The 26774-nt window shown below is 40.1% G+C and overlaps 2 protein-coding genes across 5 annotated transcripts; both read left to right on the top strand.

Moving 5' to 3' along the window:
- The first annotated feature begins 1774 nt into the window (after nucleotides 1-1774).
- On the top strand, nucleotides 1775-12899 carry pdik1l (PDLIM1 interacting kinase 1 like). Its single transcript, XM_046417647.1, has 3 exons — nucleotides 1775-1943; nucleotides 6654-6949; nucleotides 11496-12899. The coding sequence occupies exons 2-3, from the start codon at nucleotides 6665-6667 to the stop codon at nucleotides 12234-12236; spliced, it is 1026 nt and encodes a 341-aa protein (XP_046273603.1). The 5' UTR covers nucleotides 1775-1943; nucleotides 6654-6664; the 3' UTR covers nucleotides 12237-12899.
- Nucleotides 12900-17429: 4530 nt separating this feature from the next.
- On the top strand, nucleotides 17430-21165 carry LOC124074584 (replication protein A 32 kDa subunit-like). 4 transcript variants are annotated; one of them, XM_046417650.1, is made up of 9 exons: nucleotides 17430-17573; nucleotides 17674-17719; nucleotides 17802-17903; nucleotides 18850-18963; nucleotides 19043-19111; nucleotides 19209-19331; nucleotides 19572-19676; nucleotides 20475-20599; nucleotides 20736-20779. In XM_046417650.1, coding segments are annotated over exons 2-9 (669 nt in total). In that variant the 5' UTR covers nucleotides 17430-17573; nucleotides 17674-17689; the 3' UTR covers nucleotides 20737-20779. The 4 variants fall into 4 exon arrangements, with proteins under 4 accessions (XP_046273606.1, XP_046273605.1, XP_046273604.1 ...); XM_046417649.1 differs by having other exon boundaries at nucleotides 17431-17573; nucleotides 19209-19316; nucleotides 20475-20572; nucleotides 20736-21165; XM_046417648.1 differs by having other exon boundaries at nucleotides 17431-17573; nucleotides 20475-20572; nucleotides 20736-21165.
- Nucleotides 21166-26774: the final 5609 nt, after the last annotated feature.

The raw sequence follows: 26774 nt of genomic DNA, 5'->3' as shown, positions 1-26774 counted from the left end.
TTGATTGATTTTTCAACCTGCAAGTGGCATAATTTCATTGCAATCCAATGGGAAATTAAAGACGTAACATAGAGAAGATTTGTGTTTCATTTACCTTTTTTTCTTGTATCTACACTTTACTCTGCTGACTGTTAGATACGGATATGAAGTTACATTTTGAATCTTATCTTAGGTGGTGATTGTAATGTTCTTTGTATAATTAGTAAACATATTGATATATAATTGTGTGGAATCTGATTACAGTTTCATTCAGGTTACTCTAATGGCTGGTGTAGTCTTGTATTGATTAATTCTCCTGACAGCTTTGGTAATCAATCAAACATCTGTATGTCTGGATTAGAGAAATAACACTGAAACTAATCTGATTTCAGAGAGATTAGAATGGTGCCCAAAAAATCATAACCCAAGGTCCACTTACTAGGTTTTTTCTGAGCTTTAACCACATTTTTTTTTTGTTTTTTGCCATCTTTCTGAGCAGATTGACTTTGCTCAGCTGACATGAAGAAATCTCAGGTGTCATTATACAATCTTAGTCTGGAACCTCTGAAATCTCTGTGACAATTTAGCAAATTCCACTTGGAGAAAAAGCTTGTATTTTCTTTTTTTTTTTTTTTTTTGAGAAATTATTGTTTCCAAGGTTCAAGATTAACTTTCAAGCTCAGTGAAAATATCTGATCACTGGATGATTGTGATATTGAGACATTGTCCCTGGCACCAGTCGACATACGTTTTAAGATGAAACAACATTGATGGGTTGCTATCGATAAACTGCCAACCAAGAACCATTTTGGGAAATTTCATTAAATTGTTTTGAGGATCTGTGTCAAATAGACAAAAGCCTTGCCTTAAGAGTTGTATCTAATTACATTTTTCCTCTAATGAGAAAAAAATTGCCACAAAAACAGGATTATAAAAACATTTATAAAAATCTTATTTACTGGACCTGCTACATGCAGTATAGATAAAACAGTTCTGTCATTTTCTCAGCAAAAAATGTCAAACTCCAAGCTTCAGGAATAATACCAGGGCCGTTTTATTAGATTAAGCAGATTTGTGTTAAGTGTTTATATTATTGTTTTCACCCCTGAAAGTGACAGTTTAGTTTAAGTGGGAGGGCACAGGCTGTCCGCATTTCACTGAAAAAAATATGGGGAACTAAGCAAAGTTAGCCAGATTTGTTCTAGCGCAAAATCGGAAGTGCTGTGATTTTCCTTCAAAATATGGTGTATGAGTTTGTCACTTAAGAGAGGGAAAAACATTTAATTCAATCAAATCAATTAAATCAATGAATTAAATTGTTAAAGCAGTAATCATCTAAACTGTAACTGTAAGAATGTGCACATATGAAATAATTCTGACTATTATTGAAGTATGCTATTCTGTAACAAATGACTATTATCAGCTTATAAGATAGGATTCCGTTTAATGTAGTGAGACTTACGTTATCATATTTAACGCATATACGATCGATTATTTGCCTATATCTAGTGCATAACTCAATTATTCGTTGCAAAATAATCGGGGACGTAATTTATTGGAGAGTTGATAAAGTCATTTTGTTAAAATTTAACTAGGAGTATAAGAGGCTTTCTGACATTGACTACATTTGAATATAATATTATTTATGGACATGGTTGATAATTTTGAATGTCGGAAAATTGGAAAGGTAGTTAGTGTGACAGTATGTGTCCTGAAATTCTGTTCCAATGTACCAGCTTTACTATTGTTCTTCGCAAAAGGGGAGTTTATTTTGAAATATGTAGCCGGAAGTCATGTCATTTTGGCCACCTCTGCGCTACACTGCACAGCAGCTGCACGCTCTCACGTCCAGTGTTTGACAAAACCTCCGTGGTTTGACTGTGCGAGGAGAACGTGTGCGGCGGTAATGGCTGCCAGGGAGAGTGAGGAAGACAACAAATGAACCCCTGAGAAACGATTTTAAGGTGAGAGTGAAAAGATGACAACTTGCAGTGTAACAACAGCAGTCTTTTCTACATTTACAGTATTGTCTTGTCTGCTGTGGCTACTTGTCTACTTGGCTCGCAGGTGTGTGTTGTGAGGAATCCGGTTGAATTTCTGGATGGCACACGCACGTACACACACATACATCACACGCACACACACACACACACGCACAGGACAATAAACTGTCAATAGCCAGTGCTAATCGTACACTCCTCCTCCGAGCCCCAACGTTAGTGAAATGTAAAAGTAATAGACTTGTTTTAGGCTGCAGTTGTGTAAGCTTGCTGCAGACATATCATGCCGATTGTGCTGGCGAGAGCTGGACTCTTTGTTAGCTGGTGTTAACGTGATTAAGCTAACGTTAGCTCACCAACAACATCGTTAGCTGACGATGGCCAGGCCACATAGCTGTTAGCCTGTTAGCCAATCAGGCAAGTGGATGTTCAGCGTTAATTAGCCCCTTAGCATGCTGGCTATCATTTTTTATGTCAAGGAGACTTTCGCTTCCGACTTGTTGGAGGTGTTTATCATATTTAAATCTATCACTGTCAGATATGTTGGCATTAAAATAAAGTTTTATGAATTGTCCTCTGAATATTCAAGAACAGACAGGTGTTGGGGCGAATTTGTACACTGTGAATGGCGAGTCGTCCAGTTGTTTCGAGTATGGTAAATTAGCAACTTCAGTTTGGTTGCGGCGCTGTCTCAGTGTTTTGCATAGGTTTGGCAAATGCTAAACTATGTTTTGCATATGCTTACAGTTTCTCCTTAAACAGTGCTAAATAGTGTAAATAATGCGACTAGAGAGGCTATGCATGAGGACACGCTCTTCATTAATTGGGCAACACATCGATGTAACCAGCATATGTAATAAATGTCATATGTCACTGAATTGACCAAGCCAGCACATATGTAGGTTTTTATATTGGCGTTGTTATAGCTGTTTACACTGATTATTTAAATTGTAAAGAAATAACTATGAATACTGTGCTGTGTGAACCAGTAATGATGGTTTCCATTTTCGTTAAAAGTAATGTTAACGCAATCAGTCAATTAACAGAAAAATAATCTGCAACGATTTTTCAAGCACAAATCTGACAGGCATTAACATTCTAGCTGGTCAAATATGAAAACTTATATATATCTTTTGGTTATGGGTATTTGGCTGAGCAAAACAAGCAATTAAAATTAATTGATTATTCATTAAAATGATGGACGGGTTAATTGACTATGAAAAATAACCATTCGTTGCAGCCATAATTTAAAGATGCCTGGCCTTCGTTTCTTTTATATTTACAAAGTATTTAAGTATCTTTACTTGATTGTTAGAAAACTTCAATGATATGAAATTAATCAGTAGCTGCAGCCTTAGTGCTGTTTTCTCGTCTGGCATGTGTGTAAAGATAGCATGTTCATGTAACTACGTGATAAGGATGAGTGAGGCTGATTGCAATTTGACCACTTCTGAGGAATATATGCCAATCTTCACTTCACATTTGCAATGCAAACAACTTTGCAGCGTATCCTTCTAGTGGTAGCAGTGTGTGTGTATATGCAAAAGCTTATACCAGAAGAACTTTTACATAGTTGTAATTTTTGTTGCCATAAGGGCAGAAACATGGTCCACGCACGTATACAAACGTAGATGACGATGTCTGGCCCAGGACCTCACAGCAAGAAGGTCCTGGATTCAAACCCACCAGCCTTCTTGACTTTGCATGTCCTGCCCTTGTCTGTAAGGGTTTCTTCCAGGCACTGTGGCGTCCGCCCACAGTCCAGAGTCATGCTGGTGAGGTTAATTGCCCATAGGTGTGAATGTAAGCACGGATGGATGTTTGTCTCGAAAGGGCACGTGATATCGCAATGCATTGTGGGCCACGGTCGTCATTTTTGCGGGCAAAAGTTTTTTGTTTACGTCCCTTCGCGTTAGATACGGTGCTGCGAGAGAGAGACACACACCACAAGCTGGACTCTGTTCCAAAGGCTCGGTACCTCGAAAAAAATAGTAAAATTGGAGCAATTGATCCATATGAGCACGTGCAGTGAAATTTATCTGGGCTTGCACATTGTATTTTCGTTACCTCATTTGCAGTGTTATTTATCTGTTTGCACACAGTCTTTTGCTGTTGGCACTTTATTTGCACTGGAACTTTAACAGCGTCACTGCACTGCACAAGAATGTTTGTAATAAACTGAAAAGACTTGAAAACAAAAAGTGTTCAGATATTATTGCTTGAGTAAATGGCATGATCTCACAGAGGACTTCTTATGGCTCAATTAAAGTAGTTGGAATATAGTTTCATATATTGCTACTGGCCTACAATATTTATTATCACCATCAGACATAGTTTTATTAACTTTCATTGTAAAGTGTAGGCCTGGTGTTTGTCACCATATGAGCATGTAGCAGGTGAGGAGATTTTCCTGTGCCTGACATGTCAATGACACGCTAAGGATAAATAGAAATAAGCAGAGGAAGATTAACAGCCGTTCATTTTATTTTCAGGAAAACACCACCAACGCCAGTCTGAAAATGCCGTGAACACACCAACATGTATTGAGTGATTGCGTTGAAAGTGATGTTTGGTCGTCTCACGGCTGCTATCCAGGCCATTCGGCGCCCCCTTGTTAGCTCACAGATCCGAGGTCCTTGGCTTTGCTTTCACGTTGGATTGTTTTTTTTTTCCAAAGCGATCATGTGAACGATTGTGGCAGTTAACGGCACTGCACGTTTGCACCATGTTTTAACTTGTTAACAGAACACAAGAGCAGCGTCACCATTGCAGCCGGCGTAAACAATCCTTTCAGTTGCCCGTAAAGCCCACAATGCATTGCGGTTTTCCCACTCCGTTACGTCACCCTTTCGAGCCCTATATGTCAGCCTTGTGAAGACCTAGTGACCTGCCCAGGGTGTATCCTGTCACCCGTTGTCAGCAGGGATAGGCTACAGCCCCCCTGTGACTCTGCAAATAATAAGTGGTGATGGATAATTGATGACTCAGCTGGCAAAATTGTACATCTTGGTGAACATACTCAACGTATGGAGGTATCATATGTCAGTCCTCAAGGGGGGACTATATAAAGAGAGACAGAGCTGTGGAGGGTTGTGTACAGCAGTACATCACAGAAGGAAGGTGTAAACAGTGTCAGACGTGTTCAGTTTAGGGATGTCAAAACTGAGCACAATTTAATTAAACACTGCGTTAATTAAATGTTGCGTGTGAAAGCCATTAAGTGCATCAGTTAAGCTGCACAGTTAATGTTAGTAACAGGTGATCATTTTTTTATGAGGCAACATTTGACAAGTCATGATGTCTGTATGTAATTTTAAGGTATACTGTAGTTGCTAAGCCCTAGCTTATAGCCACTGAAGGGCTGCACAGACAGGCTCATAACTGACATGCTCTCCGTAACACCGATTAGCAGTGTCTGGTAGAATAAGAGTCTTCAGACTTCTGCTACTTGTCTTTGATGGAATATTGCTCACCGTTAATGCACTTCATGGTGCTACATACAAGAATCCATAAACACTGTCCAGTACAACAAAACGCCATTTTGTACTACGAAGACTGTAACTTTGTAAGTTACAGATTTGATCGGGCTAAGATGGTAATGGCTGCATCAGCAATGTCTGTAGTTTGACATCTTATTTAATGCAGCATGGTAAACAAACACAAGAACACTGTGAAGGACATCAGCACTGCTGTTAATTATAGCAAGAAAAAAAATGTTTCTTTAGAAAGGCTGCAGGCAGCAAAAGATTGCTGAAAGAAACAAGTGTTTGGGAAATATAATGAGAGGACTGGTTGCCCCTTGGCTTGGTGATGGTCCTCTTTGACCAGCCAGTGGTCTGCAGTGTTTTCATGCCACCTTTTAGTATCGGCTGAGCTCACTCTGAAGCTGTGCTTAAAGGAAAGCTGGTGAATGACTCATCTTCTATACTTCTGGTATTATTGCCGTTGCTACACATCTCTGTTTGTGTGCTCCTTCTCTCACCCCTCCACCTCCTTCTCTTTCTCTTTCTCTTTCTCTCTCTCTCTCCTGCTCTTTCTCTCTCTCAACCCAACTGGTCAAGGCAGATGGCCGCCCATCTTGAGCTGGGGTCTGCTCTGAGGTTTCTGCCTTCTAAAAGGCAGTTTTTCCTCACCACTGTCACCAAGTGCTTGCTCAAGGGGGAATGTTGGGGGAGGAACCAGGGGGGAACCATCCATAACTTTTTCCAATGGAAATACAAATTAGAATGTTTAACAAACTGAACTGGACTGCTTGATGGAAACACTGTAATAAGTGTATACTAAGTCATAAACAATGTTTATGTTATGTCAAAGAAATGTGTAAAACAAACTCAAAATGTAAGGAAAGGAAATATTCTTAAGCACATTTTCCTTACTAAACAGAAAAATACAATCAAGTTTCTCTCTTTTACTGAGCTGAGATAAGCTTAACTGCTTTGTGAACTCATCATAAAATACTTCATGTAAACTAGACACAAACAAAGTAAAATTGACCAAAAATGTCTTGTTTGTCTTTCCAAAACCATCTCTGGTTTGGTGGAAATAACTCCTCAAAAAGCAGTTGGTGCATCAGTAATAGGCTGACACCTGTGCCTAAGGAAATGACACAGGTGTCACGTAAACTAAACAGAGATGGAATCAATAGAAAACTGACGCCGTGCTCTTTGTCTACAGTGAGGACTAGGATGGTAAGCAGCCAGCCGAAGTACGAGCTGATCCAGGAGGTGGGGCGTGGCAGTTACGGTGTGGTCTATGAGGCAGTAGTGAAGCGCACGGGGGCCCGGGTAGCAGTGAAGAAGATCCGCTGCCACTCTCCGGAGAATGTGGAGCTGGCCCTGCGGGAATTCTGGGCCCTTAGCAGCATTCAAAGCCAGCACCCAAATGTCATCCACCTGGAGGAATGTATCCTGCAGCGGGACCAGCTTGCCCAGAGGATGAACCACGGCTCCAGCTCGCCACTCTACCTGGAGGTGAGGACACGGGCTTCACTGGAACAGCGTCGCAAAATGCTGCCTTTAACAGCACTCAGCATTCAGGCTTATTTATTTCATTTCCAAGGCTGGTCAAGTACACAAGTAAACAAGGGTTGAAGCTAGTCTAAATTGAAAACAGAATTTCTGCACTACAGGTTTAATGCTGATGAATTGTTGAATAGATTTTATCTGATTTGAAGCATAATCACGATCTGAGATTTTGAACGAATATTCTCATAATTTGGACGATTTAGGGGATTTAAAGAGGAAGTATGTTGTCTGGATGGTATCAAAGCAGTTCATGTTTGCAATTTACCCATTGATGTGCAGACACCTATCACTGGATTACTTTGGTACCCATACTCAGACAAGATCAGAAGTTCAAAGGAGAGCAACTTTTTAACATGATATAGTTTAAATTGACATGAATGCACTTACCAATGCAATCTCTGGTCTGCTTAAGACAGTGTGGAGACACGGGGCAGATGCAAGATTGAATAGAGAAAATGTTAGCTGCATGCCCCCCCCCCCCACCTCATATCTGCTGCTCTCCTGCCTTGTATTTTCATTAATAGCTGGTGAGGTAAATTTCCCGTTTAATATCCCATATGTATTGTGCATCCATAGCAGACATGTGCTGGTTTGGATACTAGATATGTGTGGAACAACAAAAACAAATCCTTGCTCCTGAAATTCCCCGGACTGCCAATATATGGTTTAGGGAAACACCGAATAGACTAAAGTAATAAATAAAAGATAAATATCACTGTTGTTGTTGTGCTGTATCATAGACACGGTAACTGTAGCTCTTGCAGTTCAGACAGGACAGCATAGAAAGATATGCACTCATATAGACATATAAAATGTGTGTGTGTATATATTATAAATTACAGTGCGTTAACAGATTTTTCAGTTATCGTATTTGAATGTTAACGGAAATCTCGGTTCTTAAACGTCAAATCTAAAGTGCGTGTAACAGTAAATCCTCATGATCTGCCACCACGCACTTGCCCTTCTTAAGACTGTTGTTTGTGTTACACCCCTGCCAAAAGCAGATCTTGTTAATATCTCCAGACTCAATCTTTGCTGGCAAGATGTAATGGCAAACATTCTTGTCTATCCACAAGTCGCAGAGATGATGGCAGAATTCAGAGGAAGGAGACAACAGCCAGGAGAGGAATCCAGCTCGACCCACTGCAATTCACATTTAAACACGCGTTTGAAAAACACGCACATTCATTTTCTAACATATCCTAGACGACCGTTGTTCACTCAATGCTTCTGGAAAACATGACTCGTCAGATTTTTCTGTGACACTGTAGACCTGATTAAACACAAAGGTCACCGATTATCCCAGTACTAAATGTGAGACATCAGCAGTAGACTAACTGTTTGTTGTGTTAACTTGTATCCTAGTTGTTGGTGATGGAGATTGTGGAGACAGAGGATATCAGCACCTGAAATAAATAATAACAAATGATGTATATCTCTCTGCGTGGGGTGCTGACGTGCATTAGCAGAAGGGCTGGGGGGTGTCTGGTCGGAACTGTGTTGTCTCTGGTGTCCGTACCCCCCTCAGTCACATGAGCGTGTTGGTAGGTTGACTGTGTGTGTGTGTGTGTGTGTGTGTAGGGGGGGGTGCTCTCCTCTCCTCCCCTCCCCTCACCACCCCACCCCAGTCAACCTGTCTGCAGCCTGTCATGTCGCAGCACCTCCCTGCTGTCTGACAGCGGGCACACAGGCACTCTCCCGGTGCCTGATTATAGTGCCTCAGCGGCACACAGGCTATTGTCAGACCATCCATTTCATTTTCTGCAGCGATAGCATTGGACACTTTCCCAGAATCCCTTTTATTCCAACTTTTTTTTTTTTATTGCTCTGTAATGTTCCAGTATGTGCTTACAGAGGAACAGACGATAATAGGGCAGAATTATCTGACCACAGTGGAATCATTTGTGTCTATTCTTCTTGGCTTTTGGCTACTGGCATGCCAGCCTTTTGTTTACAGCAGGGTTTCCACTAGGAATTGCCTCATGCACATATTCAGAGGATTTGTGTCATCTGTAAAGCGGTGTACATGAAAAGCAGTAATTTGTGGCTTAGCCAGCCCCGACTGACATTTAAACAAATTTTTACTAACGATGCTCCAATCCGATGCTGATATTGCTTTGATACTAACTGAAATATCTGGATGATGACACCAGGGCCGATCTGTTCAATTCAGTTCTATGTTTACACTCTATGTGCCTATTTTCTCTAAACATATACAAAGAGGTTTGATTCCTCTTTAATGTTATTTGCAATAGTTTCATTGTGATTTTTTGTTGCTGCGTTTAAAAGGTTTACAATTGGATTGTGTAAGTTTGCTACTAATGATTGTTAACATTATAGATTAATTTACCTGTTTTTTTTTTTTTCAAGATTAATCACTGAGTCTGTAAAAAGTTAGCAACTCATTTTGTTTCAGTCAACTAATCCAAAAATCGACTAATCATGGTAGCTTTAGATTTGTTAGAAAAGTAGAGAAGCTGATGTTGACTTGAAATGGAGTGAATTGGTGCTTCACTAATTTGTACTCTTAAATTAAATTGATATTTGAACTGTCACCTATTACACACCCACTGACACAATGCACACACTCTTTGTTCTCTGGCACTTTCTATTTAACTGACACTTCAACAGCATTCATCCCTTAAGGCACATATGTCAAACTGGTCCACAGGAGGGCCGGTGTGGCTGCAGGTTTTTGTGCCAACCAACCAAGAGCATACCGTTTGACCAATCAGCTGTCTGATGACAGAGATCAGTTGATTAAATGAGTCAAGTCTGGTGTGCTGCTACTTGGTTGGAAAGAAAACCTGCAGCCACACCGGCCCTCCTGTGGACCAGTTTGACATGCCTGCCTTAAGGCATGTTCAGACAGCGACTAGTTGCTGATTCCGTTGCCGGTCATTTAATGTGTTTTTAAGCTACAACCTGTTGTGTGTAGCTGCTGAGCTACAGCTCTGCAGTGCGAAGTGTCTGCAGCAGCTGTGCGGCGGCTGGTCCGATCGAAGGCCGCCTGGAGACGCCTCGATGTTGCATCCCGCTCCCACTCATTCAAAATGCAGATCATTGATCGTGCGGGGCGACTGTCGCTGCGGCAACAGCTTGCTGCGCGAAGGTGCCTTCACATTGCAGCTGAGAATTGAACTACTTTCAGTGCATCGACAGACAGCTCTGCTGCTTTCATCTCTCACCATTTAACCGAGAGCTCGTCTGCTTTCAGTGATCACACTTCAGCTGACACTTCCGACTCAATTCATCACCCGTGCTGTGCGATTTCATGTAAATCTTTGACTCCGTGGAGGACGTTTGATTCAGCTGATAATTCAAATTCATTACACATAAATAAAACTTTGAATCAAGCACTTAATTTTCAGCTGGCATTTCAACCTTCTTCACTACTTGTATTTAATTTATGCATTATTTCTACTATTCAAAAAAGTTCTGCTGCAAGCGCACTGAAGCTGTCTTCATTAGATTTAGCTGTAACAAACCTGTAGATTTTCTGTCCTTAATACAAAACATCATCCATCAAATTCCAGTAGCGCATCCCATTTAATCTTAATTTAATGTGAGATGGATGAAACCTTGCAGCTTTGTGGCCTGCTGTCAAAAAGGGAGATTAAATGAACTGACTTCTTGCAGCAGGCATTAAAGATGAGAGGCCTCTCACACTGCTTTGATGTAAAAAAAAAAAGAAAAAAGAAAAAGCCTACAAAGGAAGGTTGGAGACAGCATGTTATGAATACAAAGCCAGAATAACCTTGTTTGTTTAGTTAGGAGTGGCATTTGGTTCTTACGCTGCATAACGGTTACCGAATGTATCAGTTGTCATGTAAAGTAGACCAGGCCGAAGTGATAGAATTATTTTGGTTCTGCTTACTGCAGCTGAATCTGTTGAGGTTTGAGATAATGTTCTGCTTTGTTTTTGTTTTTTGTTTTTTATTTCCTGTAAACACGGATGTCAACTAGCTTCTTTAGAGGTTTACTTTTGGAAGCTGTGTCGTGTATTTGCAGGATCACTTCAGCCTCTAACTTCGCCGGTGATACATTTGAATAGAGTCACATTTCTTTGACTATGCCCACCCTGCCTACAAGGGAATACCTTTCTACTGGTCATTAAGAGGCAGAGGTGACAGAAAAGCTAGCACACCACTTTTCTCAACTGTGTTGCTTTGGCTACTGTGACTATAGCTTGCTGCGCTAACATTAACTAGACAGACTTCTGGAGCACGACGAGCACATCTTTTACATGACTGTCAAAGAGCAACCTTGATGCCTCAGGATTACACACACGATGTTCTTCCACAGGTTTCAAAGAGTCCACCAAAATTCCAGTGTAGTGTTTGTTAGGCTGATCAAATTCATGGCAAGCAAGTTGATTTTCTATATTTCAGCTCTAACAGTATTATTTCAGGAAAGTTTTTATACATACAGAAGCTGACTGTCCTGCTCTCATGTTGACTTGGGGTTTCTTTTTTTTGTGTTTCTACTGCAGTTGGTGGAGACATCTCTGAAAGGCGAGATCACATTCGACCCGTGCTGTGCCTACTATTTGTGGTTTGTAACGGATTTCTGTGACGGAGGCGACATGAATGCTTACCTGCTGTCCCGCAAGCCAAGCCGCAAGACGAACACCAGCTTCATGCTGCAGTTGGGCAGCGCCCTGGCCTTCCTGCACCGCAACCAGATCATACACCGCGACCTCAAACCGGACAACATCCTAATCTCCCAGGCCTGCACGCCGGCCGGTTCGTCTGAGCCCACCCTCAAAGTGGCTGACTTCGGCCTGAGCAAGGTCTGCTCCACCTCTGGGCTCAACCCAGAGGAGCCGGCCAGCGTCAACAAGTGCTTCCTGTCCACAGCTTGTGGAACAGACTTCTACATGGCCCCGGAGGTCTGGGAAGGCCACTACACGGCCAAGGCAGATATCTTCGCCCTGGGAGTGATTATCTGGGCCATGGTGGAGCGCATCACCTTTGTGGACGTGGAGACTCAGAAGGAGCTGCTGGGGAGCTACGTGCAGCAGGGCTCAGAGATTGTACCCTTAGGGGAGGCTCTGTTAGAGAACCCAAAGATGGAGCTGCTAATCCCCGCCAGGAAAAAGAGCATGAACAGCCACATGAAGCAGCTGATCAGGGAGATGTTGTCGGCCAACCCCCAGGAACGGCCCGACGCCTTTGAACTGGAGCTTAGACTGGTTCGTATCGCGTGCAGAGAACTGGACTGGGACACGTGATGGACAAGCAAACAGCAGCACAGACTCAGCATTACACCTCATCAGCTACTGTTAATCTAGGTGGTCACATAACAGGGGATTATTGTTTTGTTTTTTTTAACAAGGAAACAATAAGTAGAGCAGTCATTGTGTGTACCATGGCTTAAGCTTCGTCCACTGTCCAAGCACACACAGTCCTCTGCTAGCCATGTCTTTTGTACTGAAGGGGAGAGGTGTGACATCCAACGTTGCTGCTGCCGCCACAGACTGCAGCTTAGTCTCAGGCTAATCGCATCACAGCTTCCATTTCCTCCTGACAAAATCACTTGAGCGTGATGGATGCGCAAAATGACCCCAAAAGCCCCAGATTCAATTAGAAGCGAAAGTCAAAGTAAAGCAGTTTGTGTACAAATACTATCCTGGACTTGGTGCTAATTGTTACGAAATGCAATATGAGACATTATCCTGTGATCATTACAGCGTACATTTCTCCAAAGGGCCAGTGTTAAAACAGTCACCTCAGTATGTGGAATGTTCTGTCACTTTGACTGAAGCTGACTTGCAAACTGATTTCAGCCTGGTACATGATCACCAGCACTGATATTTACATCAAGATTTGATCCTGTTTTGGCATCAAATGCAGATATGCCCTGAATGCTCAGGTAATAAAAACATGCAGCATGATGGTATTTGTAGACAAACTGTCATCTCTGATCAGGGTCAGTTTTTCTCATCAGTCTTAGAGGGGACAAATACCAAACTTTGGTGCTTGATGATAACTTTTTTTTTTCTTTTTTGGCTGCTTTGTTGGTTGTGGGTGACATTTTATCAGAAAGTGTCCAGCCAGCAGGTGCTCATGCTTGATGTTTTCCTCTTTCTGCCCACTATGGACTTCAAGATAAGCTGATTGGTCTGAGACCCCACCCTTGACCAGTGTCAGAACAGAATGTAAAAGATCAAAAAAGGTCACCTTTATTTATATAGAGCCTTAAACACAGGAACAGTTTTAATGAGAAAGAGAGCCTGAAGGATAATTCTGGTTTACTGCATTGAAACTTGGGTCTGATCTTTGTGGTTCCTGTTGGTAATAATAACACTGTACTAAATGACCTTGACAAATTAGCGTTAACTGCAGTTTCATTTTGACATGAGTAGAGGATCTGAGCGTCTGGACTGTGATACTGTAACGCCTGTGACCGGTGCTACACCACACTGTGGATATATGTTCTTAACAGGGCTTGTTCTGTCAACCCTCATCATAATGTCCTGACTAAAGGGCATTGCAAACTAATTTAGGCTGTAAATGCTGTGGAATATGGCATTTGTTTATGTTATGTACTTGGTTACTACTGTGTGTAGTAGGGATTGTCATGATATCTCAGTATTGATGATAACTGTAACAAAAAAAAAAAGGAACTTTGATATCATGTTAATGATACACGCGATAATATGGTGTTAATAATCCAGTGTGGATGTTAGACCTCAAGGATCTTAGAACAGTTCAGTTCATTTCAGTTTATTTATACCGTGCCAATTCACAACAAGTTATCTCATGACACTTTCCAATTAGAGCAGGTCTAGACCAAACTCTTTAATTAAATTGTGTAATACAGAGATGAGATACCTGGTGGCCTTTTTACTATACATTAGGTGCAATTGTTCTTTTTCTACACTTTTGTACAGGTATGGTTCCAACAGAGATCAACCAGCCACTTCTGATTCTTAGTAAATAAGGAGACCAATGACTCATATTGGTAACAAATATTCATTTGCAGTAAAAATGAAAAGCTTGCTGTCAAAATTTGAGAAAATGTAACTAAGTACAATTTACTCATGTACTGTACTGTACAGTTTTGAGGTAATTTTGACTCTATATAATTATATATAGTCTATATAATCTAGTGTCTATATAATCTTACTATATAATTAATTACTATACAATTAATCTGGTATTTTCTACTTTGATTCCACTACATTTTGGAGGCAAATACTTTTTACTCCGCTAGCTTTATTTTACAACTTTAAGTCTTAGTTACTACAGACGGAGAGGTGACTACACCAGAGCCAAAGTAGCACATTTTTAAATCGATATGTTTTGTCAGCAATCACACAGCTTTCTGCTGTGCTCCACTTTGAGCTTTACCTCCATACAAAAGGGTTCAGGTCATCTGGAGAAACTGTTGACTTGTTTACAGCCTATCTGATGGTGTTTGTTGCCCAGGTGGACTTCTCAGCTATTGTTGTAGTGAGAACAACGTTATCATAGACAAAAACTATGAAAACAAAGCCCAAGTTGTAATAAACCAGAATTATCCTTGAACTAGACAATCCAAACAAGTAAGCATACTACAACAAAGCAGGCTGTCCTACATCCTGAAGACTTTGTGGAGTGACTCCACATGTGGCAAGCAAATCCACTCTCAGCATAGACTTAATTATCTGAAGGCTGAGCTGCTTGCATTGTAAGAGCAGTGGCATGAATATTCTCATGTGAGTACAGTTAGACAAGAGACGTGAATGAGTAAAAGGGTTGAGGGATTCGGTGAATCTCACTGAAAGCACTTCTGTTTCGTTGTTTATATTTATTCGTCATGACTACCTGCTGCTCCGTGAGGCTGGATTCAGTGCGATAACTGCGTCTGTATTTGTTTACCAGGCGAATACAATGTCAGCCAGAAGTCTACTTATGCATGCACTGCCTCTCACCTTCAGGGGAGATGCGAGAGAAGACACCAGCACACACTATCCTCCATGAGCCAGAGGATCTCTGCTCTCTCTCTCTCTCTCTCTCTCTCTCTCTCTCTCTCTCTCTCTCTCTCTCTCTCTCTCTCTCTCTCTCTCTCTCTCTCTCTCTCTCTCTCTCTCTCTTTTTGATACATAATACTGTTGTGTTTAACTTGATCTCCTCTCACTGTGTCACTGCTGCTCGTTTCCTTTGGCTCTGGATCTTAACAGTAATCCCTTTCTTCATGCTTCCAACAGGCTAATTCTAAGCCTATTAAGTTGTTGCGGCACTTGGCGGAGGATCATGCTCGGGTCTTTCAGGTCATACGTAATTTGCACTTTTACAGGAACCTATAAAAACTGTCATGGCTTCTTTATTGCTCTCAAATTCTGGTGGAAGAAAAAATCTGATTCTCATTGACTTGTTGCCAATATTTATTTGCCATATGGCCTTTTATTCTCCGCTTATTTCCTGTCATGAAGCAGTTGCCTTATTTCTGAAATTCACCGTTATTGACACTACTAGTGGCCTCAGCGATATTGCACTCAACCACAGAATTGGCAGAAGTTGTGCTTGAGATGCACCGCGTTTCGCCGGCTTTGGTATGAACAGCCATACCTCAGATCAGTATTAAAAGGCCTGTGTGTACTGCAGGATATCTACGCTGCTTTAGACAATGTTTATTTTTCTTCAAGAATGTGGTTATTTGTGGCTTTCTATTTACGAGCATCAAAGTTTGGATTCAAAGTAGGTCACTAATATGCTTGGAGCTCGAAGCAGAGGATGATGGGTAGGGTCATTTCCGGACAGATTTCTCCCTCTAGACCCCGCTATGGGGGGTTGGGGGAACCCCTTGACTCTTGACTCTTGACTCCCTGTTGGTTTTGAGAGGTTTGCCAAACAAATTCTAGGTCTGGGGTATTAAGAGATTTCACCTTTTGATTTGTTGTATTGAATTCCTTTGCACATGTGTAAATACTGTACAGGATCAACAGGGGACGAACAAGGTTGATGTATATTTGACTGTGCTCTGTTTTCAAGAGCCCGACTTGTTTGACATGTAAATTGCTGTGATGGATTTAGTTTTACTTCAGCTCTTAATTCAGCTTCAGTTTACTTCAATCATGGACATGATGTGATTATATACAGGTCAGTACTGTTGGTGTGCTAGTGATAATTGTACGTTTTTTCATTGGCCTGTTAGTGATTTTGTGTAAGCAAAGCTGGTGTACAACAATGGTCAACTCCAACTAGGGCTGGGTGTCATTTAAAAAAATCACAGTACCAGTACCCTTAAAGTCATACCGATAGCAGTTGAGTACTTCATTTGATACCTGTTTCCCTACTTTAATTCATGTAAAATGCCACCACTGACCTGCCAACTCTGTCAAATACACAGAACTCGACTTTTCCACATCACAGACTGTGTGGGTTTCGGCTGGTGTGACAGTGGGCCAATCACATGTCACAATAAATTGAAGAATGCTTGCGGTGATTGGCTGTGAGCAAAACCATACAAGTTCTACATCTTTTTTTTTTTTTTTCAAATGAAACAGGTATTTGACTGAAGAAGTTTTGATACTATTTGGTACTGGGTTATTATTTCAGTTGATACTTTAAAGGTATGGAGTACTGATAACCAGCACCAACTCCACTCATCTTTTCTGTCTGCTACTGGGGTATTTGGAAGGTCTGTTTGGAACTGTGTGACAGCTATTACCACTTCAGTAGCCCTGATCCAGGACCACCATACAGTGTACCACAGTGCTGCCTTCCTTGGAACTCAGACATTTCACTCTCTGAGTGGTTCAGAGAATGTGTTATGGGAAGAATGTTGAAAATGGAAACTCACCAGCTGGATGGTGATGTTTTTTAGTGACCAGATTTGGGGAAAAAGGGGATTTACTAATTCACAATATTTTCATTGTTGTTTTGTGTTACCTTGGACTTGAATAAGTTCATTTCCCGATCTCATAGGTCACTGAGAAGATAGCCCACCCTTCAGCGACATCAGATTATTTACATTCTTTTCAAACAGGTTTTATGAGTGGCTCAGTGACTGAAATCCGATAAGATCCAGGAGATACAATGCAAGTCTGAGTTCTGGATCAGGGCCAGGCTTAACATAAAAATACATGTCCTGTTGCAGATGAAGAACACACTTGGGATCATATCTAATAAGATCCACACACACACACACGTCCAAGCAAACTTCTGCTCTAACACTTTTGTATGAACAATTTTTGCTCTTAATGTCATTGTAAGATATTTTGAAGAGATTAAATGAAGTTTATCAAAAGTGGAGTGAACACCTGTCAATCACTGTTGAATTGATGGATTTTTAATAAAAATCGATTGAAATAACTGAATTGCTTTAAAGAAATGGAGCCTGCAAAATGCTTTTACAACCGACCCTTTTCCTCCTCTACACATTTTTACACACCAGCTGTAATTGCTCTAATTCAGTTCACCTGATAGCCTGGACATAAAGAAGCAACTAACAAAATTAGCTTTAGTCTCCGAGTGCTTCCAGCCTGGTGGTGTACTGGTTGATTGGTCTTGAAGCCTTTGGTCTGCCATTACTGAAGAGCGCTGTCTGTTGAAATTGAAGATACTTTGATTGTGGAAACAAGGTAAGTTATATCTAAGTCAGCTTAACAAAAGAAAAGCTTTGAACAATATCTTTTATTTCCTTTTAAAAGTTGCATCTTTATGCTTCTACACATTTTGTAGTCAGTCCCTTGGCGGGATGACCAGCCGCAAAGCAACAAAATCAAAGGTGTGTAAAGCTCCTCAACAGGATGAAGATCTGAAGGAAACCTGGAACTGTAATGGATTCCTTCACTCTGGTTTCTCCACAGAGGGCGACTCTTCAGATTTTGCCCGTCACTGTGTCTCAACTGCTGTCTGCACCTCAAGTTGGTAATGACAGCTTTGCAATTTTTGACTGGGAACTGAATCAGGTATGAGCAGCAGTATGGTGCTTTATGCACAGGACTGAGGTTTGGACTTATGAATCTGGTGATTGTGGGCACAATAACTTATAAAAGACTTGCAAGTGGAAGTTAAACACCAGTGACTTGTATCTTGGATTTTAAACCATTCACCTGACAGGTGTGCCACATCAACATGCTGATTAAACAGCATGGCACAGGTGTACCTTGATTTATCCTTGAGGAACCTTAGATATGTGTTACACATTTCATGGCAATTCATCAGATTATTGTAAAATACCCTCATGGTGTCATTTGATGAAAATTTAGAAGGTCATTTGGTCGTTATACACAATATCTGATGAATGTCTGCATAAAATGTGCTAAATCTTTTAGTAGTAGTGTAGGACTTAAATGGTTGATTAAAATCATACATCGAGTATTTTGATAGCACACAATTGTGTTCAGCAAGCAGGACAAAATGTGTGCGCATGTGTGTGTATATAGAGCACCTGACAGGTGTACAATAAAGTGAGATTAATGGGTTAGCAAGGTAACTTCATCTGAAATGCTTTCACACCTTTCACTTGAATACAGAACCTTTTGTACGGGAACCTACACAGAGCCTGAAGCACAAAGCCTGATTTCACAAAAGTTGATAACTGTTGTGAAACTTGTTATCGCAGGCTGCAGTTTTAGGTGTTTAGCTCACACAAAGAAACTCTTTGTATGTTCATTCTGAGTCTAGCAAATAATGCTTGACATGGCAACCCAGTTTTTTCAATTTTTATTTTTCAGTCAATATATTGATGGAAAAATAACCATTCAATACATTTACACTGCAAGTTTAATCCCATCTTTCCTTGCAGGAGCACACATACAGTGTCTTAATTTACCAAATTATTTAATGGAATTTGATTTGTGGATAACTTATTGTGTCAAGTTTTATTTGTGTGTGTGTTTCCTCTTGCTGCAGGTGTCTGTAGTGGGTATTGTCAGAGGATATGCTCCCTTTGTGACAAACGTCCAGTACTCTGTGGATGACATGACGGGTCCACCTTTGAACGTGAAGCAATGGGTTAACACACAGGCTAGTAGAGTCAACAGTCCAGAACTGCAACTGGGAAAGTAGTATGATTGGTAAATCATTTTGAAATTCTGTTCTGCAGAACTGCACTCAGACATTTGCTTCTCCTGGAACATATGTGAAAGTTACTGGAAGTCTGCACAATTTCAGTGTAAGTAATTCAGGGATGAGATGTGATGGGCTTTGAATGGAATTGAGCGTTAATGATCTCTTGATTTTGTGATGCTTTCATTTTTATGTTGCATTAGGGTCAAAGATCGTTGCTGGCAATGTGTATCCGTTGTATCAAGGACCTGAATGAGCTCACATCCCACATGTTGGAGGTAGTACAGGCCCATATGCAACTTTTTGGAAAGGTACAGGAGCTTGTGGTATGTTTCAAACCACTAACAGAAACAACAAAATAAGTTTGTTTGATTTTTATAACTAAAACGTGTGTGTGTGTGTGTGTGTGTGTGTGTGTGTGTGTGTATATATGTAGTTTGAAGTATTCAGTGTTTTAGTTTTTGAGCAGAATTCAGACTGTTTGTCATGTTTGAATCACTTAAAACTTGTCCCCACTGTAAGCATGTCAATATTTTGTAACTGGTATGTTAATGCTATTTATCCAGGCATTTGATGTCAATATGAATATCGCTACTGCCTCGGGGTTTGGAAGTGGTGGTGGACATCTTGAAGGCATCTCACCAAATGGACTGTCCACCATCCAGGATCAGGTCAGTGAGTTTAAAGGGTTGCTTTATCCAGAAAAGAAAAAGAAACCAAAAAATCATGTAAAAATCATCCATCATTTATTTGGAAAGCTGTACAACTTACCAAGACATGTTATTTTCCTCTAGTCCATGTCTCCCTAAATCTCTACAACAGAGGTGGATAATGCAAAGTTAGCATGAAACATAGAGCCACAGTGGCAACATTTACATGGAGTAATATCTAGAATTTTCCTTTTAGTCTTTTTGCTATTAAAGCAAGATATAAAAAGAAATGAATGGGAAGTGTTAGTGAGTGCAAAGAGTAAACACTGTTAAAGCGGGTTTCTAGTTAAAGCAAAGAAAAAAAAAACTGTTATAATGAGAATATGCCATCAGATGAAAAATATAGTTAATTTGTTGTTGATTTGTCATGGTAACAGCAGTGATAGTGAATTACAGCAAGTTATTACTGCGATCATGAAAAACATAATTGGTTCATTACTCACAGTACAGTGAGGTGAATGGATTTATACATTAATGCAATACTCCAGATGACTACTGTGTTTATTTATTTTTTTTAAGCTGCATTTGGAAGACACACTAGCAATGTGGGTAGTTTTGTTTTTTTTTTTTTTTGTTTTTTTTTTAATTTTTCCCCCTCTATAGACGATACAGTCCACAGCGAGTGGATGTCTATATAAGGGTCTATATAAAGGCATATGTATGTTGGTGAATATGGACAAATTAAACCTTATGCACTCAGAGAAATACCATATGACAACACCACAGTGCTGGCAAGTCATTTCTTGATCCCTGTGTAAGGTGTTGCATGTAATCAGGAGGTTCTCTGGCTGTGATTATGGCATCAGTTTAGAAGACCTTAAGACACAGCTGGCCTACCTCAGTATGAGAGACATCAGGTACCTCTTGACCTCATCATACCTCTGGTACTGTCAATTTTGGATATATGCTATGTGTGTTTACAACCGTCCATACGAGACCTTTCAGCCTATGTTGGGTGATGAGTCCTATCACTCCACATACTGCATACTTCATTACCTTGCTTCTCTTGTTTGTGTTCAGATCTTCCTTGGTGTTTTTGGTAAATAAAGGTCATATCTTCTCTACCATTGATGAGCGTCATTTCAAGTCCACAGAGCATTAGCCTGGAGGCTAGCGATTCATCGAGACATCAGTCCAGGATCAGAAGTGATCACAATGTACAAGCTACCCACATTTTAAGTCACAAATCTAAATTGTTTAGGTTAATTTTAGTTATTTATGCTGTACTATAGCTGATGAGCTGTCAAAAGATGCCAGAACAGTTAAAAGGTTCATAGTGTATTATTTTCTATATGTGAGATATTGCGGACATATTGCTCTGGATACTTTGTTTAATTATTTTTCTACAATCTTTTTTTTTTTTTTTTTTTCTTATTTGTGTGCTGAATTTGTGGGTACTCTGCAAATGATGTCATAATGCCTGTACATAAAGAATTCAGTTTAAAATGCATCTCCTGCCATCCTGTTTTTAAAAGAGTTATTTACAAGTACATGCAATTCTCAGTTTCCCAGAACCGTCAAAATTCAAGTCGGTTAAGATGGCGCTTAGTGTTGACGGTTCATCATGCTTATCACTACATGACGTGTGCATGTTGGGTAGATGGTAGAAGCTGGTGTAACATGAGTTTAAACACAGTTATGATGGCCAAAACAGAGTTTATCGACAATAATGTTGTCTAGTGTAAACTGCATTAGCTTGCGTGTGTTATGTTATTAAGGATATTGTCATTGCTATTAGAATTCCATTCTCCATAAAGTAACTTTGACTAGCTGCAATTCTAATTCAAGATAAATACAATTAATTTGTCACCTGTCAAAAAAATGGTAATGCCTGATACCAACATTTTTATGATTCTTCTTGCAGATAAAAATGGAATTCTAGATAACTGCAATTAATTTCCGACTAAATTATTGATATGTTGGCTTGGAATTGTAACTAGTGAGTCATATACGTACTGGTTATTGTATTTAATTTATCTACAATTTCTTTTATAACTATTCAGAATTGAGTTTTACATATCACAAAGGGAGTTTCTGCTTGTCAGAATGGAGACATATCTTACAATTCCAACAGTAGCCGGTCATGTCAGAAAAGATCAAATATTCTAGCAGGAGTACCTGTGACAGTACTAATTTATATGTAGACTTAAGTGCTTCTTGGGTGTCTTAGCTGGCATTGTAGACATGTTAACCCTTCCTTAATGAACGTTCCCCTTTAGATTCCAGTCACAGATAACAGAAGGGCTACAATCAGAGGTCAAAACACTGTGAAACATATGTTACTGTTGGACTCTGAGGGATTTCTGTAGTACACAACACGCTGCCTGTTTCTAAGGTATTATGATTTATAGCTATCTAATGGGAGACCCTCTAAACTGGGTTTTGAATAACCTGATGTGTTGTAGAAATATATTTTTCTATTTTAATTTCAATGTGGGGAAACAAAGCTGCTTTTTTTTGCCTGAGGACACCCACCTTCACACCAAGCACTCCACTTGCTGCATATGTGATTGGGTGTGGTTCATGTGTGTGAAATAGTATGATGCAAGTGAAAATGACTACATTACATATCATTGCAGCAGCTAGTCTGGACAGGTCAACATATCATAGACAAGTGAGGGAATGAAGATCCAAGAATTAAACAGTAGAGCTTTTAATTAAGTAGCCAAATGTGTGGTTAAACAATAAATGCTGTTGTTTGATGTCATATAAAAAGTCCAGGGACATGAAATTAGCCTACTTCTCCTAATTTCACTTGAAAAAGAACCTCAAATAACAGCTGTAGCAGCTGACACAGCCAGTGTTTGTGTTTTTACAACCATCATCTAAAACATATATAGACTGAATTTATTTACCATCTGTTCCAGTTGTACATGTCTCTTTTTAGTTCCTTTTTAGCATTATGAAGGCATTACTATGCTTCTTTTAAATTATTTTGGGGGGAACTTATGCCTCTAGAGCACATGTGTCAAACTGGTCCACAGGAGGGCCGGTGTGACTGCAGGTTTTTGTGCCAACCAACCAAGAGCACACCGTTTGACCAATCAACTGTCTGAAGACGGAGATCAGTTGATTAAATGAGTCAAGTCTGATGTGCTGCTACTTGGTTGAAAAGAAAACCTGCAGCCACACCGGCCCTCCTGTGGACCAGTTTGACATGCCTGCTCTAGAGCATGAAAGGGAGGAGACACGGTGACCATGGGCCACGTCTGAGGACACTGGGCACACACTCTACCAGGTGAGCTACCAGGATCCCCCATCGTTGATATGCTTCTAACCCCAATGCTTACTGGATCATCTGTCAGCACCTCAGACCCCAGACATAGAAATCTGGAGTGGCTATGTCAAACAAATTTTGGAACTTTCTTAAACATGGCTGCTTGAAGCAACAATTGGAGTGGTCGGCAGAGGTATGAAAGTAAGCAGTTTTTCAATCTTAACACAACTACTTCAAGCTGGACCAAAGCAGGAGGTCCAAACAGGATCCATGGGAACCTGTGAGACGAGAAAGTACAAGGACTCCAGAGAAGAAGTTAAATTAGCAGTCAGTTTTTGACTGTTTCTGTAGTCACTCTTAGCTGCTTTTCATACAATTAACAGGACTGTTGCCTTTTTCCACAGTTATTCAAATACACATACAAGTAATGTTGCTGCCTCCATAAATAGGTACACTATTTAAACAAAAGTATTTGGATGGGGCTGTTTTTCAGTGGTTGGGCAAGGCCTTACTTTTGTCTATATAGTGTACAAATACTGGCCTCTTCATCCATGCACCACCATTAGTGCTTTTGAGGAGAGACTGTCCACAAGTCTGTGCCATTAAGTCCATTTGTAAGATTCTTAACGTAGAGACACGGAGTTCAGGATCCTCGGTAAGTTAAATTCAATTAAAAGTGTGCATTTATTAAAATAAAAATAATCATGCCTGAAGTGTGGGCTGTCTGTTCTTAAGAAATCTGATACAGAGCACAATGGGTTGGTAAATAGGCCCTGCTTCTAAACCTAAGTTAAATAATCTTAACACATTCAGACTTTTTTTCTAATTTTCCTTTGTTGAAACACATGGGCCACATCTGTCATTGCGTTCTTATTGTTTTTCCACAGCATTGTTAATAATTAAATGCTAAAATCATAACATCCCATTCATTTCTGGAGGCAGATTTTATCAGAAACTGTACAACAGGTTTCCATGTACCTCAGATAACCTCTCTCAGATAACATTCAAGTTATTTGACTGCAATATTTTTCAAATGATGAAGTCATACCCAGTACATACATTTTAGCTGGTAAAAAAAAAATATGCTTGGCAGGTGGATTCTTCATGTCCCAGTCAACTTGGGTCAGTCAGTTTGGAACACTGCTCTGTACAGTGTGAAATGTATCCAAGTAATACAGTTAAGGGTGCAGTAAATGTCGGCATTCCTGTGCTTTACCCACACAGAAGCATTTCCATTCGAATTTTAAGAAAACCAAGTTAACTGTGATACACACTGTATGGACAAAAGTATCCGGACCACTCTTTATGGGGCTGTTTTTCAAGGGTTGGATTAGGCTAGCCCAGGACTAAGAACTTAACACAGAGTCCTGACCTCAACCCCATCAAAAGTGGAACAGAGACTGTGAGCCAGGCCTTTTTGGCCAACATCAGTGCCTGATCTCTCAAAAGCTCTACTGCATGAAGAAAAACTCCAAAATCTTGTGGAAAGCCTTTCCATAAGAGTGGAAGCTGTTATAGCTGCAAAGCTGTCTGTGTATTTAGAATGCAATGTCATTGAAATCCTTGTTAGTGTAATGGTCAGGTGTCCCAATACTTTTGTCTAATGTATATACCATAACCATTCATTTTTCAAATAATGCTGGAAAATTTTAGGACATACCTCCAAGTCCTACTAGTAGGCCAGGGGCTTGGGGGACTTGATGGGAATCAGCAATGTTAAGAAACCCCTTAAGCCACAGAGGCAATGAACTGTTAAAGTCTTTTGGACACATCTGTGTTTACAGTCCTCAGAGCAGCCTCCTTGTACTTCCTGTCCAAGGCATAAAGGCACACAAAATTCTAACACAAATCATCATATTCATCCTCAAATAAAGCATCTGGTGGGCGCACCGATCATAGTATCACAGTTTGTGCAAGCAGAGTACCGAGAAACAGGAAGAGGGACCTGCATAGGACAAGTGATATCATTTAGACAAAAAGATTTCACCTTAAATTGCTAGTTTAGATTGTGGGGTATGTTGAGTATGTTGTAAGTTGCTCCTGATTTGGCAATTATGTGAGATCTGCATGTTAAAATTTCTAAACCTCTGTTAATGTTTGCGCACAGTAATTTTTCTAGTAACAGAATAGGTACAGTGTGATCCTTTTAAGAGGGACAGCAGTAAAAGAAAAATGAAACAGCAGAAACAATAATATTAGCAATTCTTTTTGATGTCATTTCTACTATTTGTTTCTTTCCCGTGTCTTACTGTTTTCAACTCATAATGAAGAAATTAAGGAAAACCTTTTTTCGGCCCTGGTGTTTCTTGTACGGCACATGAAACTTTCCTATGAGAAATACGCCTTGAACCACATAAGCGGCAGCAGGTTTCATTAGACTCCACCATGTTGACTAGGCTGTTTACATGGGTCCACATTCCCATGGAAATAAAGTCCAGACCCGAGACAGAATCGCACCAGGGGAGCTGAAGGCAGGAGAGGATGAAAAACTGAAAGGCCTGCTAGGATTGCCTGAAGAGGAGATGGAGACAGACATGCGTGGATTCAACCTTTGTTTGCAGCTGTTGGTGCTCAGCAGGGTGTTGAAAAAGTCTGGATATAAAGAGGAATCCTTCTTTTCCCCCCCAAAAAAAACTCCTGAATGTGAACAGCTCCAAACTCCAGACACATTTGTGAAAGAAAAGCTGAATTTCTTGGGATCTGACAAAGCTGGCGATTGGCAGCTGTAGGGGTATTAATATTTCATAACTTGTGGTGGTTTTCATTTTAGACAAAAGGAGGTAGCCCCTGAAAGCTAAATGTAAAGTCTAACAACTGAGAACAAAACACTTTTGGTGAATCCATATGTGATTCCAGCCTTTTATGGCAACCTTTATATTATTTATTATTTTTGGATTTATTCATCTAGAACACGGAATAAGATTGTCTGACTCTCCTGTACTGATCTTGGTACAAAACCAACAACAACTCGCATTTCTTTTTAAGTTTTCTGACACCATTTGAAGTGGTGAGGTTGATGCTATGGAGAATATTGACAGCTTCAAATGAAAGAAGGTGCGCATGTAGAAGCACTAGAAACCATAAATGCTAAAACTAGACACAACTAGACACTCCTTTTACTGTCAATATCAACAGGGTAGTTTGTTTACATTATAGCAAACGTTAAAGAAAAGATATGTTTAATATGTACATCACAATCAGCACTTCAGGCCTTTGAGAAACACAAATCATCATTTCCAATACTCATTTTTTATACACCTGATCTGTCAATGTTTACCGGGGGGTACTAAATCTGAAAATCTTTTGTCTTAATGACTGGATAAATATATATATATTTTTTCCACTTTTTTTGGGACTCCTCATTTGTGATTTAGCTCACCATGATCATGACTTGCCCTGGTGTCTAAGGTTGTGGGTTTGAGATGTGGGTGATGCAGAAAAGAAAGATACCTCATCAGTCAATGTGCTGGGGACCATCTGTCATGTTTTAGATGTTCCAACACATCTGATTCAGATGATCAGCTGTTACCAAGCTCTGCACAAGCCTGAAGGTTGTGAGTTCAAGAACCAAGTGATGGTGAATGAATATCTTCCATCTACTCAGGCTGTGTGAATTGAATGTCTTTGAGGTTTTCTGATAATTGTGATCCAGCCAGTTCCGCTGATGAACCCCATTTTTCATTTTTTAATCATTCAGTTTTTTCCTACTTTTTGAAATTTTCTTTAACCTGACATTTGAGACTGTAATTGATATCGTACTGGATTTGCACCAGTGAACACTGTGCAGTTTTAGGTTAGTTTTAACTGTTCTCTTAAAGGTTCTCATGTCTATTTTTTCCTCT

The sequence above is a fragment of the Scatophagus argus genome, chromosome 17 (genome assembly GCF_020382885.2).
Source record: "Scatophagus argus isolate fScaArg1 chromosome 17, fScaArg1.pri, whole genome shotgun sequence".
Lineage (NCBI taxonomy): Eukaryota > Metazoa > Chordata > Actinopteri > Scatophagidae > Scatophagus > Scatophagus argus.
Note: the sequence above shows the minus strand (reverse complement) of the source record. Positions and strands in the feature narration are given on the sequence as shown.

What these genes read in the sequence shown, in the direction of transcription:
- LOC124074584 (XM_046417648.1), top strand. Translation starts at nt 17,690, where the DNA reads ATGACCAGCCGCAAAGCAACAAAATCAAAG. An exon ending in AGCAATGGGTTAACACACAG is followed by an intron (nt 18,964 to 19,042) that starts GCTAGTAGAGTC and finishes TCTGTTCTGCAG; the next exon opens with AACTGCACTCAGACATTTGC. An exon ending in CTCAGTATGAGAGACATCAG is followed by an intron (nt 20,573 to 20,735) that starts GTACCTCTTGAC and finishes GTTTGTGTTCAG; the next exon opens with ATCTTCCTTGGTGTTTTTGG.
- pdik1l (XM_046417647.1), top strand. Translation starts at nt 6,665, where the DNA reads ATGGTAAGCAGCCAGCCGAAGTACGAGCTGATCCAGGAGGTGGGGCGT. An exon ending in GCTCGCCACTCTACCTGGAG is followed by an intron (nt 6,950 to 11,495) that starts GTGAGGACACGG and finishes TTTCTACTGCAG; the next exon opens with TTGGTGGAGACATCTCTGAA.